Source organism: Protobothrops mucrosquamatus, unplaced genomic scaffold (assembly GCF_001527695.2).
Source record: "Protobothrops mucrosquamatus isolate PMUCROS unplaced genomic scaffold, P.Mucros_1.0 scaffold1085, whole genome shotgun sequence".
In the NCBI taxonomy this organism is placed as follows: domain Eukaryota; kingdom Metazoa; phylum Chordata; class Lepidosauria; order Squamata; family Viperidae; genus Protobothrops; species Protobothrops mucrosquamatus.
Genome location: NW_015387312.1, coordinates 39,528 through 53,908, shown reverse-complemented (window position 1 = coordinate 53,908; position 14,381 = coordinate 39,528). Strand labels below are relative to the sequence as shown.

Sequence of the window (14,381 nt, the reverse complement as noted above, 5' to 3'; positions counted from 1 at the left end):
CTTCCATACAAGCATAGAAATCCAAGGAAGATTGCAACATTCAGACACACTTCTCGACCCTTTCTGTAATTAAATACATGTGAGACCACCATATCACACCCAAGAGATTCTCCAAAATTCTTGTTTCTCTCAAGCAAACACTCTTTCATCTAATGAAATGAGACTTGGGAAAGGCAAAAGATGGGAGAATCCGTCTTCCTGTATGGTTAAGAAGCAAAGAGTTAGGCTTATAATGTTGGAGATGATGGATAAACAGTGGGTTACAAACAATAGCAAAACACTGAGATACAAGGGAAAGCTAAGGAAGAGTTATACAACTTCATTACTCCGTTAACATTCTAAGAGAGAGAACTGGTTCATTCTCTCCTTGACTCTATTTTTGTAGACCTCATATTCTTCATTTTTCTACAGAGTAAACCTGAATAAAATTGACGCTTCTCTTTCTGTTTCTTTAGACTGGGTTATGCCCACGTCTCTCATGGTGACTCTGAATGTCCATCCACTCTGTCCAAGTTTAGGAGGCATCAGTAGTGTGACCTTAGTCTGTTCCATCTATAGCTACTCCCTAGAGAACATCCAAGTCACCTGGGAACCAGATGGGAAATTTCAAACGTCACCAAAGGATCGGTCAAATAGTGTCCAATTCTACACTAGCAGCAACTTCACAGTATCCCTACAAGAATGGAACAAGCTCAAAGAATATACCTGCAAAGTAACTCAATCTGGAAGAAACCACACAGAGACAAGAAGTATCAGCAAATGCAAAGGTGATTCTCTCTTACTCACTCTCTCTTTTTTTTCTCTCTTTCTCTTTCTCTTTCTCTCTCTTTCTTTCATTTTCTCTTTCTCTCTCTCTCTTTTCTCATTCTCTCCCTCTTTTTCTTTCTTTTTCTTTCTTTCTCTCTCTTTTTCTTTTTCTTTCTTTTTCTTTTTTCTTTCTTCTCTGTTTCTCTCCCTCTTTTTTCTTTTTATTTCTCTTTTTCTGTTTCTGTTTCTCTTTCACTTTCGCTTTCGCTTTCTCTCTCTCCTTTTTTCTTTTTTCTTTCTTTCTCTTCTCTTCTCTTTCTCTCCCTCTCTTTTTCTTTTCTCTTTCTCTCTCTCTCTCCTTTTTTATTTATTCTATCTGGCCATTCATTCTCTGTCTCTTAACATATTTCTGTCTGGAACATAACTTCATGTTCTCTTATTTTGTTTTCCTTCTACCTTTGATTCTTGATAGCACCTTTAAAAATGATGATGATGACGCCAGAAAATTACATTGAATTGATCACAGAATGTAATAATGACTCAATTGGAAAGAAAAGTGTTTGTCTATAGCTAGTCCTTGATTTACAGCCAGTCGCTTAGCAACTCTTCAGAGCTATAACGGTGCTCCCCCAAAAGCTACTTAACAACCCATTTTCAAAATTTTGACAGCCACAGAACATTTTGGGCACTTGGCAACTGACTCACCTTTACTGCCATTTTCCTGGGGGGCACGTGACCCCAGGCAATAGATAGGAGAATCCATTTTCCCGTATAGTTAAGAAACATAGAGTTAGGCTTATAACGTTGGAGATAATGGATAAACAGTGAGTAAAAACAACAGCAAAACACTGAGAAACCTGGGGTTACGTGACTGCAATTTGGGACTCTTTTTTTTGCCAATTTCTGGCATTGACTTCCAGTTTTCTATTTAAAAAAACTCCCGTTGGGGAAAATGTATTTGTTTAATGACCATGACATTTACTCAACAACCCTTGCAGAAAACAGCCAGAAAATCAAGTTGGCCACATGATGCTTTGCCTTCTGACTGCAAAGATTTGTGACCACAGTTCTGGGCTCAATTAAATTATAAGTCAAGGACTTCCTGTATAGAGTGAAACGTTCTAATTTGTTGCCGATTGGGCTGATTCTTCTTGCTTTCCTCAACACTTGTTCAATACTTCCTACAGGAAATCCTCATGACCACAACTGAGCCCAAAACTTCTGTTGCTAAGCAACATAGATGTTAAGTGAGTTTTGCCCTGTTTTATGACCTTTCTTGCCACAGTTGTTAAGCGAATCATTGCCGTTGTTAAGTTAGTAACAGCGTTGTTAAGTGAATCTGGCTTCCCCATTGACTTTGCTTCTTAGAAGGTCCCCAAAGGGGATCACATGACCCCAGGAGGCTGCAGCTGCCATAAATATGAAGCAGTGTCCAAATTTTCATCATCGATGATAGGGATGCTGCAATGGTCGCAAGTATGAAAAATGGTCATAAGTCACTTTTTTGAGTGCTGTTGTAACTTCAAACTGTCACTAAATGAACTGCTGTAAGTCAAGGACTGCCTGTATAGTGTTTTGTTTCTCCATATGATCTTTTTTTACTATTTTATTCTCGCCCATCGTAAAATGTTTGTCATTTGCCCTCTTGTAGCTTGTAAGAACAGTATACCACCTCCCACAATTTATCTACTCAAACCTCCCCTTGAGAGGCTCTTCACCCAAAAGAAAGCTACCTTGACTTGCCTTGTGGTGGGCTATGAACTGGAGAACATGATGCTCACCTGGATGACGGACGGACTTAACCTCACCACAAATGCCACCACAGAAAAAATCAAGAGACACCCAAATCGGACCCAAAGTTTCCAAAGCCAGCTTAAACTCACCAGTCAGATCTGGGATTCTGGAAAGAAAATTGAATGCAGCATTTCTCATCTCTGCTCACTTTTCCCTGAGGTGAAGCGGAGCATCCAAAAAAACACAGGTGAGAGAAGATTCAACAAGGAAAGCCCCAAAGATCAGGGGAAAATATTTGGCTTGCCCAAATGTCTACAGAGATTCTCAATCATCCAGGTTGACCCAAATGTGCCCTTTTTTTTCCCCTGAAAGGCAACTGTACTTTCTTTGTTTTGGAATAGAATAGAATAGAATAGAATAGAATAGAATAGAATAGAATAGAATAGAATAGTTGGAAGGGACCTTGGAGGTTTTCTAGTCCAACCTGCTGCTCAGGTAGGAAACCCTATACCATTTCAGACAGATGGTTGTCCAATCCCTTCTTAAAAACTTCCAGTGTTGGAGTTTTTCCTCAAGGACATTTAGCTTCTCATCCAAGAAGCTTCTTCAGTTTTCAGGATGGAAGGATTTATATTCCTTGCAAATTGGAATATATTCTTATTCCCATTTGGACTATTCAGGGCACAGATAAACCTCCAAGTGGCCTGAACGACTCTCAGAAAGAGTGCTAATGACCAGATGACTGCAAGGAATATTCTCTACCATTCAGTCAGAACTGAAGAAGCTTCTTGGATGAAAAGTGAAACGTCTTCAAGGAAAAATAAAGCAAGGACAGTTGCCTTTTGAAAAAAAAGCGCTGTTGGGATTTGGCTTGCCCCTGAAAATTGTGGAGGAAGGGAGAATAATTCTCTGGACCAATTATCAGAGAATTATTTCCACATCTTTGGTTTCAGAAAAAGGGTGGCCCCCAATTAAAAACATTCAAAAGTTCAAAATCATGAAGATTAAATATCATGAATGCACCATCCTTACGGTATCATCAATGAGATTTGTTATTTATTCCGACCTTTCTTTTTCTTTCACTTTAAAAAAAATCACTCTTATCCATATTTCCATCTCTATCTTTTATTTTGTATAGATTTCAGCCACGTTAAAGTACCATCTCTCTCCTTGGTCCTTCCACCACTATCACAATTGACACAACCTACTTCCCAAGCTGTTGCCTGGCTGACTTGTGTGATCAGTGGATTCTTCCCATCTGAGATACTCGTCAAATGGAAGAAGAACAATAGCAGTATCAATGCCTCTGAGTATATCACAGGCCCCTCCATGCTTGAAACTGGAAAGTCCACCTTTTCTACTCAAAGTGTCCTGAAAATCCCAGCATCTGAATGGGAAAATAGAGCTGTGTATACATGCCTAGTGGGACATGAATCCCTAACTATCATGAAGAGCATCAGTAAATATTTGTATGGTAAGTCTTGGTGCTGGAAAATTCTTGGTCAGCCAGGAATAACCCTGTTGGTCAGATAGCTCCATCGGTGGTGTTTGGACAGAGATGGCTGTTCACATATTGCAATCTTCTCTTGGTGACCATCCACAAATGGGTTTCCAATTGGAAAGAAGTCTCCATAATTTGAAATCACTAAAGGTCATGGCCCCTCCTATCAAATAAAATCTGGGTGTCAAACGTTGCTGATCTATCTAGATTATTGCTATTTAGCCATATGTGTTAAACTCACACGGTCCTGATTATATTGCGCAACCCCAAAATCAACCGTTCCTTTTCAGATTTCCTGAAACCCACTTCTCCACGAGTGATGGCATTCCACACTTTTGAGGACAAGGGCTATTCAAAACTTGTTTGCTTTGCTACCGGCTTCTACCCCAAAACCATAGATATTCAGTGGAGCATCAAAGGAGAGAAACTCAGTTCCATCCCAAACTGTTCGTCTCCAGTGCCCCTCCCTGATGGGACATATCAGAAGGACTGTAGTTTGACCATCAGTGGAGAAGACTGGCAGAATCCACAAACATATACATGCACTGTGAATCACCATGCAACCAACTTTTTGTTTAAGAAAGATGTGCATTCTTCTGGTAAGTTGTACTTTGCCCAATTTAAATTGTAAACAAAAGAAACGGTGGGCCTGATATGTTTACAGAGTACCTTTATGATGAGCGGACAGCCACATTTCTTGAGCCTCCGTATGCTCCACTTCATATTTCAAATCAGTGGCCTTGACTTTTAGTCTGCCAACTCCTACCTGCCTCGTTATTAATATGGTTCCTAACAGAAGTGTTATGCTTTTTAGTAATTTGCACAGCCAAAATATATTAAAGATACTGGTCTAGAACAACTCACCACAGTCAACTGTGGGACCATTCAATGCTGTATTAATCATTTCATTTTATTATTGGTGACCACGTTTTCATCGAAATTATTGTAACTCCTGCATTTTTGAACTGACTGTCTTTATTTTATTATTATTGGTCATGGTTCCATTGAAATTGATTTAACTTTTGTAGTTGTTGAATTGCCCTGTGGCTAGTTGGCCATGGCAGGTAGGCTGTGCCAAGTTGGCCATGATGAGTTGGCTGTGGCAAATTGCCTCATTCCATAAGTGTACCGTGGTGCTGATGGTTGTGGCTATTGAGTTGATACTGACTGACATCAAAGAGAGAGAAAAGCAGCTGATTGGTTGAGAGAGATTAATAGCTTTTAGAATATCATGTCTGTTCTGCATTTGAAGCTTGTAGTAAATAATTGCTTCTATTAGATGGAGAGGTAATCTATTACCTTTGAGGAAGAAAGGGTTGAATGTGGCTCAAACCACATTGATTTCCATACATCCTTCATCTTGCCTATCTCCAAGTAGAAGGATCTGCATTTTTTTTTGAAACAGAACGAAGTTGTTTGTTCCTCCTCCTTTTTCAGCCATAACGTCCAGATGTTAGATTAATTTTATTTAGATTTCCCAGGCTAATCACAAGAAGGAACAGCTGTATTTGAAACAGTCATTCCAATATATCCCCATTAGGCAAGGAGGTGAGACAGGAACAGGAAAGTACCCATCAAATTAATTTGTGCCGCATTGCTTTTGAAGGAATGGTGACATCTCCAAGCAACATGGAAGTGATCAAGATGCAACTGCCTTCCTTTGAAGAGCTCTTCACAAATAGAAGTGCATCTCTAACCTGCATGGTGCCCCTCATGAATGCCAGTGCCAATGCAACCTTCAGCTGGACAATGGATGGCAAACTGGCCAACAATAATTCAGTGACAAATGAAGTCTTCCAAGAAAGCAACCACACTTCTTTGATGTATGGCCAATTGCAGGTGAATCTGAGTGAGTGGACCAGCACCACCCAATTCACTTGTAGCATCCAGAATGGCCAAGGCGAAACAAAGACGAAGCATTTTGACCGAAGGAATGGTAAGGACTCATATAAAGAGCTGGCAAAGCAAATGAGATAGAAAGGGAGGGCACTCTAAGTACAGAGAGGTTGGGAAGTAGTTCAATTCAGCCTTACTCTGAATTGATCCTAGCAGTGGTCAAAACCAGATAACACTTAGCAGAGTCTGGTTTCTGAAGAGCAGAATCATGGCAACATCTTAATGGTATGTTCACAACAGAGCCAGTTTGGCCAAGTGCTTAAGGTGCTGGCTTAAACACCAGGAGAGTGTGAGTTGTAGTTCTGTCTTAAACATGAATGCCAGCTGAATGACTTTGGGCCAATCACCAAGAGGCTGTGAGTTCTAGTTCCATCTTAGGCATGAAAAACAGCCTGGTGACTTTGGGCCAATCACCAGGAGACCCGTGAGTTCTAGTCCCACCTTAGGCATGAAAACCAGCCTAGTGACTTTGGGCCAATCATCAGGAGACTGTGAGTTCTAGTCCCACCTTAGGCATGGAAACCAGCCTAGTGACTTTGGGCCAATCACCAGGAGACCCGTGAGTTCTAGTCCCACCTTAGGCATGAAAACCAGCCTAGTGACTTTGGGCCAATCATCAGGAGACTGTGAGTTCTAGTCCCACCTTAGGCATGGAAACCAGCCTAGTGACTTTGGGCCAATCATCAGGAGACTGTGAATTCTAGTCCCACCTTAGGCATGGAAACCAGCCTGGTGACTTTGAGCCAATCACTTAGGCATGAAAGTTGGCTGGGTGACATAGGGCCAGTCCCTCTCTCTCAGCGCAACCCACTTCCCAGGACTGTTATTCTAGGGAAAAGAGGAGAAAGAAGGAATATATGTATGTTCGCCACCTTAAATTACTTATAAAGTAATAAAGGCAGGATTAAAAAAAAAAATCTCATAAATAAATAAATAATATTGATGGCCTTTAACTTAAGGAATTCCACCAGAATTCCAGAAGTCATAGCTTGACAAGGATGGCAGGAACGTTGAAGATTTCTAACCCATCATCCTTACCTGAAAAGTGAGTGGCATGGTGGCCTAGTGGTGAAGACACTCTCTTCCCACTTGGAAAGTTGAAAGTTCAATCCTAGGTAGCAACAGATATTTTTCTCCCAGGGCCCAAAGAAAAACAAAATCTGCTGTGAACTCCTTGTAGGAGTCAGGAAGGGCAGCCGGACAGTAAACGCTCAGCTCCATCCAGTCACCCTGACTCTACCCCGAATTAAGGGATTACAGGGTTATAGAAAGGGAGTTTAAACCTTACATGAAAAAAAAATAGTAATTCTGAGGGAGTTCTGAGAGGAAAAAAACCCTTCTCAATACAGCTCAGGGTACAAAGAGGATAGAGTCCAGCACATTTTGTTCCCCAAACATGTTGTCTTGTCTTTGCTAATCCAGGGACTGTGAGACCCCCCAAAGTGGATCTCCAGCGTCAGTCATCCAGTGAAGACCTCAATGTGACCCTACTGTGCATAGCGAAAGATTTCTATCCAGATGAAATATTTCTGAAGTGGGAAGAAGAGAACCAAGAGTTGTCCTTTAAAGGCCATGACGCCCACGGCATGAAATGCGACCACGAGAAACAAACATGTTCCTTGCTGAGCATGCTCGAAATCCCCACCAGCAAATGGATGATGGGAGCCTCCTACAGATGCCTTGTAGCTCACGTCTCTTCTGAAAACATAATCGCTAGAACAACTAATTTCTTAACTGGTAAAAACAACAACAACAACGCCAACAGCCAAACCAATTGTGGTACTCTTGTTATGAGGCACTTTTTATGTATCTTTCCGTTTTACATTAAAATAATGTCTACCAGTTGGATGTTTCTTTCTTTCTTCTTTGATTGGCACCTTGGTTCACACCAACAAGAGCCATAATTTAGGTTAATGCAATGCCCCGAAGATGCTATATGGGCCGTGGAGTTTTATAGATTCTCACAGATATTCATTTGACATGCATTCAGTGTTTTTCTTCCCACCCCACCCCCCAAAAAAATTGTTTGTAATCTTTTTCCTTACGTTTGAACATGACTTTTGACGCTAATTATTTCTCCTTGCTGCTTTTAAGACTGGCTAGATATTGAATTATATGATTTGGGGAATGAGGATTCTATAGTTCATTCTCTAGGCACGACACAGATTGCATTGATCTTGCTTTAAATCTGTTTTGATTATTTTATACTTTTGGGTCTCGGTTTTGTAACTTGCCCTGAACATTTGGTTCTTGGTGGTATGAAATATCATAATTACAGGCTGTGCTCCACTTTTGACCGGACATTTAAAAACTGTTTGAAGTTAGGATGGACCTCATAAAAGATACGTATGACTCAATTCTGAAATTTCAATGGCTGCCCTCATGTGGTCATGTGATCGCATTTGGGGTGCTCCACAACTGGCCCCCATTTACAGATGTTTGCAGCATCCTGAAGTCACATGGTCACCATTTATGGCATTTTTGCCAGAAATCACCATTTACCTCTGGTTTCTGGGGAAAAAACAAGCCCATAGTGAACAATGGATTCCCTTAACAACTTTCACATTTTTTTAATGACCGTGGTGTTCGCTTAACAATGGCCACACAAAAAAAAATAGTTTGAAAATCAGCTTGGACACATAGTTACCCATTTTACAACCATCATAATGTACCACAGTAATTGCCAGGCTCAGTTATGGATGTAAGTCGGGGACTACCCATACACATATTAAATCAATGATGAAATAGAAATTGATAATGCCTGTCTCCCTCTGTCTAATCCATCCAATGTTTTCTGTTGGCTTTTGTTGGCTTTTCTAATTTGATTTTTTTTTCACTCCATTCTTCAGATTCCTGGGATTGTACCCTCATGGGAACTGCCTTCTGTGACATCCGCAACGAAAGCGAAGATGAATACAGTGAGCTAGAAGAAGCCAATGGTGTCTGGAATAAAGTTTTCACCTTCATCGTTCTCTTCATTGTGGCCATATTTTACGGCGGCCTAGTCACTTTCATCAAGGTAAAAGAGGAAATCAATTCAAAGCATAGAAATAGATTATCGCCATCTCTTTCTTCCTCAATTGTCCCTGCGGTAAATGAGTAATCTACCCATCACAGCACAGAAACATGGATTTGCATATTAACCACAGTAAGAATAGTATTTGCCCAGTATTGGAAAAATGAAAACTTACCAACAGAAGAAGAACTAATTAAGAAAATTTTAGATTGTGCAGAAATGGACAGATTGACATTCAAGATAAAAAAGAAAGAAGACTCAGTGTAGTTTAGAACATGGGACAATTTTTATCAATGGCTAGAAAAGTGAGATAGAGAGAAAGAAACGTAATATGTACTATGTAACATTGAATATATACCAGTAAGAAGACTATTGAATGATTAACTAACATATTGATTATGATAATATAGAAATTAATTATTACTTATTGTTTTTTAAATATGTGAACCCAGACAACATGCTGTTTGCTAAATATTAAGAATGTTATTTTATAAAAACCCTAACCATAACCCTATAAAAATTAATTATATATATAGAAACATGGATTTGCAGACGCAACAAAACTGATTAAGGGGCTGGAGGCTAGAACATAGCAAGAATTGAGTATATCTAGTCTAGTGAAAAGAAGGACTAGGGATGAGATGATAGCAGCGTACTAATATTTGAGGGGCTGCCACAAAGAAGAGGGGGTTCACCTATTTTCCAAAGCACCAGAAGGCAATGGATGGAAACTAACCAAGAAGAGAAACAACCTAGAACTAAGGAGAAATTTCGTGACAGTGAGAACAATCAAGCAGTGGAAAGATTTGCCTTCAGAAGTTGTGGGTGCTCCATCATTGGAGTTTTTGAAGAAGAGATGGGACAACCATTGCTTTGAAATAATATAGGGTCTCCTGCTTGAGCAGGGGTTTGGACTAGAAGACCTCTAGGATTCCTTCCAACTCTGATGATGTTATATATTCTGTTCAAACCATCCCAGGTTGAGAAATCTGGGTCCTCTTAAATGTTCCTCAGCTTCAATTTCTAGCAGCCTCTATCAGCCGAGCCAAGGGTGAAGGATATTGAGAGTTATAGTTCAACAATAACTGGAGGGCTCATTCACCCTTGCACCGAGTGGGCCAACTCAATAGCTAAGTCCAAAAATGCCTCAGCCTTTTGGACTACAATTTGGATATTCAGAATTTTGAGAAAGCATTGCAGATACCCCAACATAGCACAAAGCAGGGGTCTTCAAACTTGGCCCTTTTATGACTTGTGGACTTCAACTCCCAGAATTCCTCAGCCAGGCATGCTGGCTCAGGAATTCTGGGAGTTGAAGTCCACAAGTCATAAAAGGACCAAGTTTGAAGGCCCCTGGCACAAAGTATGCTTCTGTATCAGCACTTACTGGTTTGCCTATTAACTAATTAATCTCTGTTATCAAGAATTACAGATAGTCTTTGACTTATGAACACAGTTGGGATCCAGAATTTCCTCTGCTAAGTAAAGCAGGTGTTAAGGGAGTCTCAACAGATTTTATGATCTTTTCAGCCCCAGTTATTAAGCAAAAAACTGTAGTTATTAAGAGAATCATGCAGTTGTTAAGCAAATTCAGCTTCTCCCATTGACTCCCATTGCTGGAATTGGGTATGTCTAGTTTAATGAAAAGAAGGACCAGGGTGACATGATAGCAGACTTCCAATATCTCAGGGGTTGCCACAAAGAAGAGGGAGTCAAGCTATTCTCCAAAGCACCTGAAGGCAGGAAAAGAAGCAATGGATGGAAACTAATCAAGGAGAGAAATAACCTAGAACTGCCAGCCCGCGGGCCGGATGCGTCATGCCGAAACCGCACCCACCCCATTGCCGGCAATGGGGAAAAAGTCGTGATACATCACGCGACATCATGTGATGTCACGAATTTGACATGCCTGACCTATAACTAAGGAGAAATTTCCTGACAGTTAGAACAATTAACCAGTGGAACAACTTGTGAATGCTCCAACACTGGAAGTTTTTAAGAAGAGACTGGACAATCATATGTATAGGGTTTCCTGCCTAAGCAGGGGGTTGGACTAGAAGACCTCCAAGGTCCCTTCCAACTCTGTTATTCTAACTTTGCTTGTTGGAAGCCAGCTAAGAAAGTCACTAATGGTGATCACATGACCCCAGGATGCTGCAGCCATCATGCTGGTTGCCAAGTGCCCACATTTTGATCACATGACCATGAGGATGCTATAATGGTTGTAAGTGCAAGAACCAGCTGTCAGTTTTTTTTCAGGGCTGTTGTAACTTTGAACGGTCACTAAACAAATGGTTGTAAGTCGAGAACTACCTTTATAACACTTGTTCTAAGATAATGCAGCTAGTTAAGACATTAATCGATGGTAATAAGCTAGATATGCTAGAGACCCACACTAGGTCAATAATTTAATATTGAGTACCTGATTTAATCTTTTTTTTTCTCCCTCTCTTCCTTCTTTATCTTTTTCTTTCTCTTTTCACAGGTGAAATAACCATTTGCTATCAATGAAGCATACATGAAATGAGATCCCACCTTTTCCCCTCCATCATCCATTTCTTTCACCCATCCTTCATGACCACTGTTCTGAGCTACATGTTTCATGGAAAGTCACAGCAAAGCATTAAATGTCACAAAAATATCCATTTCCATGTGACAGTCTCTGCTTCGGCAGCCTTAGCAATAACAGGAAGAAACAAGTTTGTTTTCTACTTAAAAAGTCTCCTTGAAAGAAAGGAAGTGTAATATCTTCACCCCAAAGTTCACCAATGCTAAGAAACGCACTATGGGTACACAAATACCGAATTGTTGTCCTGTCCCCTTACAGTATGTCTAAAAGGGAAAATGTCAAAGAGCTAAAAAAACATACTGTGCACTTTCCAAACCAAGTCCACCTATTTTCCAAAGCACCTGAAGGCCAGACAAGGAATGATGGATGGAAACTGAACAAGGAGACATTCAACCTGGAAATAAGGAGAAATTTTCTGACAGTGAGAACAATCAACCACTGGAACAGCTTGCCACCAGAAGTTGTGGGAGCTTCATCACCAGAAGCTTTCAAGAAGAGACTGGACTGCCATCTATCAGAAATGGTGTTGGGTCTCCTGCATGAACAGGGGGCTGGACTAGATGACCTACAAGGTCCCTTCCAACTCTGTTATTCTAATTCTAATTCTAATTCTAATTCTAATTCTAATTCTATTCTTAATTTACTGCCATGACATATTGCAATACTTGATGGCTTCTCTGGTGTGCTAAAATCACTTTTCAAGAGTGACCCTGTTTTTATTTTTTTAAGAAAAGGGGGCAAATGAAAACCTGTTTCCCCCACCTCCAATACTTAATTCACCAGCTTTTGTTCAATTTTGTTCTTCTCATGATCTGCTCTCTAATGCTAAACAACTGGTTCTCTCGATCAACCCTTTAGTGCTAAACAGCTGGTCACCAGTTTCTCTGAAGTCAATTTAATTAGCTACTTCATTTACTTTGAATTAGGCATTTAGGCCCAGAAAGTTTCTTAGTTTGCTGTTTTCACTATCTAGAGTGTCCAAGAATCAATGGTTGTTTTGCTGAAAGCAGAGGTATCTATAAATGTGCATTGTATGTTCATGGATTAAGGTTATGTATGGATTTTATCAAGATGTAGCACATATGAGCATTAACCTTTTTTATTTTATGAAACTGAATAACACTGCCCTGGCAATTGCATTTATTTTATACTATTAGCTTTAAAGTTTTCCCTCTTATGCTATATAAACTGCATTAAAACGGGTTTTCATTGCATTTCATTATATTGTGCTAAGTTTTATGCTGTATACTGCACTATTCTTACGATCATAGCTTATTTTTTCTGAATTTTTTTAAACTTCTATAGTTGCACTGATTCTGATAATACTATTTTTCTGTGTTCCCCATGGTATAATTTTCTCATTAAGTAGAAGTATTCTATAAAACTTTTGCTGCTACATAAAGTTTCTTTTTCTACATATATGTTATTCTCTATCTTTTTTTAAAAGGAGGGGGGTTGGATGGAGGGACTGCAGTAAGCGTTGATTTTACATCCAGAGGGAATTGATTCAAGTCATCAAAATCAAATTGATGGCATTTATTAATAAGAACCAATTGGGTGTAGTGATTAAGGCATCAGAGAAGAACCCAGGAGACTGGGAGTTCTAGTGCCACTTCAGGCACAAAACTGAATGACCTTGAGCCAGTCACTTTCCTTCATCCCTAGAAAGGTGGCAATGACAAACCATTACTGAAAAACATTGCCAATAAAATTGCAGGGACTTGTCCAAACTGTTTCCAAGAATCAGATGTGATTAAACAGAAGGGAGGGGAAAAAAACTTTATGCATAAAAAGTCACAAGTTCACAGCCTAAGTACCAATGGTGGAAATGTTTACAAGAAAAAGGAAAAAACAAGCTTTACAAACAGGATGGAAATCAGTAGCAAATGTTCCCAGGTATAGATATTTTCAGGTTCCCAGGTATAGATATTTTCAGGTTTGATTTCAACATAGTTCTGTCCTAAATAGCACTTAGACTTGTATATCTCTTCATTGTGCTTTACAGCCCTCTCTAAGCAGTTGACAGAGAATCAGAATCAGAATAGACCTGGAAGGGACCTTCTTAAAAACATCCAATGATGAAGCATCCACAACTTCCGGTGGCAAACTGTTCCACTGGTTAATTGTCCTCGCTGTTAGGAAGTTTCTCCTTCATTTCAGGTTGCTTCTCCCCTTGATTAGTTTCCATCCATGGTTTCTTGTCCTGCCCTCATATGGTCGCCAACAATCTAGGTCCTCCTTTTACCAATTGTGTGTCATTATGTGTCATTCAATTGTGTATCATTGATTCGGCATATCTTTAATAGGTTTTATTGTGACCCAAAAACCCCACAAGATTAAGGGAAACCCATATCCCATCTTTCCTGAGAAATTATGAGATTTCTGAACAAGTATGGCTAAAATTGCACTCTAACATTGCAATCCTGAGAGCAAAGCAAATCAAATTACTACAGCCATAAATCCAGTGCAATCAATAAAATGTAAGCCAATCAAACATTTAATAGTGTTCACACATAAGCTAAGTTATCTCTGCAGATAGTCATTCTGTCCTGTAACAGTAACCTTCTCATTGCATGGACATTATAAGACTTATCAGGAAGTCTTAAACACTTGTCTAAGCTGGGGAACTAAGACATTGCAGAAGGCAGCAATGGCCAATCATTCCTAAGAAACCGTATAGATCAGGCATGTCAAACCCGCGCCATCACGTGACGTCGCACGACTCCCCCATCGCGCAGGCATGGCCCAATACCATTCCAAGGGCCGGCCTCGATGAAGGGATTTGGAACCCTGAGAGGTGGCACTCAGCGACAGCACTGAGGGACCTAAGAAGAAAAAAACTACGGGTCTTCTTAGAGGGGTGTTTTATCAAATTTTTAGGGGGTTCGGGGTTGGCCCGAGAGGAACCTGGGGAGTCC

At 40.1% G+C, this 14,381-nt stretch overlaps 1 protein-coding gene across 1 annotated transcript in view; it reads left to right on the top strand.

Moving 5' to 3' along the window:
* LOC107291224 overlaps nucleotides 1-14,381 on the top strand; it is a gene marked incomplete at its 3' end in the record, with an annotated part of 62,130 nt that overhangs the window by 15,747 nt on the left and 32,002 nt on the right. The window contains exons 6-9 of the mRNA XM_015820196.1: nucleotides 4,273-4,581; nucleotides 5,589-5,918; nucleotides 7,301-7,615; nucleotides 8,728-8,897. Coding sequence (XP_015675682.1) covers nucleotides 4,273-4,581; nucleotides 5,589-5,918; nucleotides 7,301-7,615; nucleotides 8,728-8,897 — 1,124 coding nt within the window. The remainder of the gene's footprint in view (nucleotides 1-4,272; nucleotides 4,582-5,588; nucleotides 5,919-7,300; nucleotides 7,616-8,727; nucleotides 8,898-14,381) is intronic.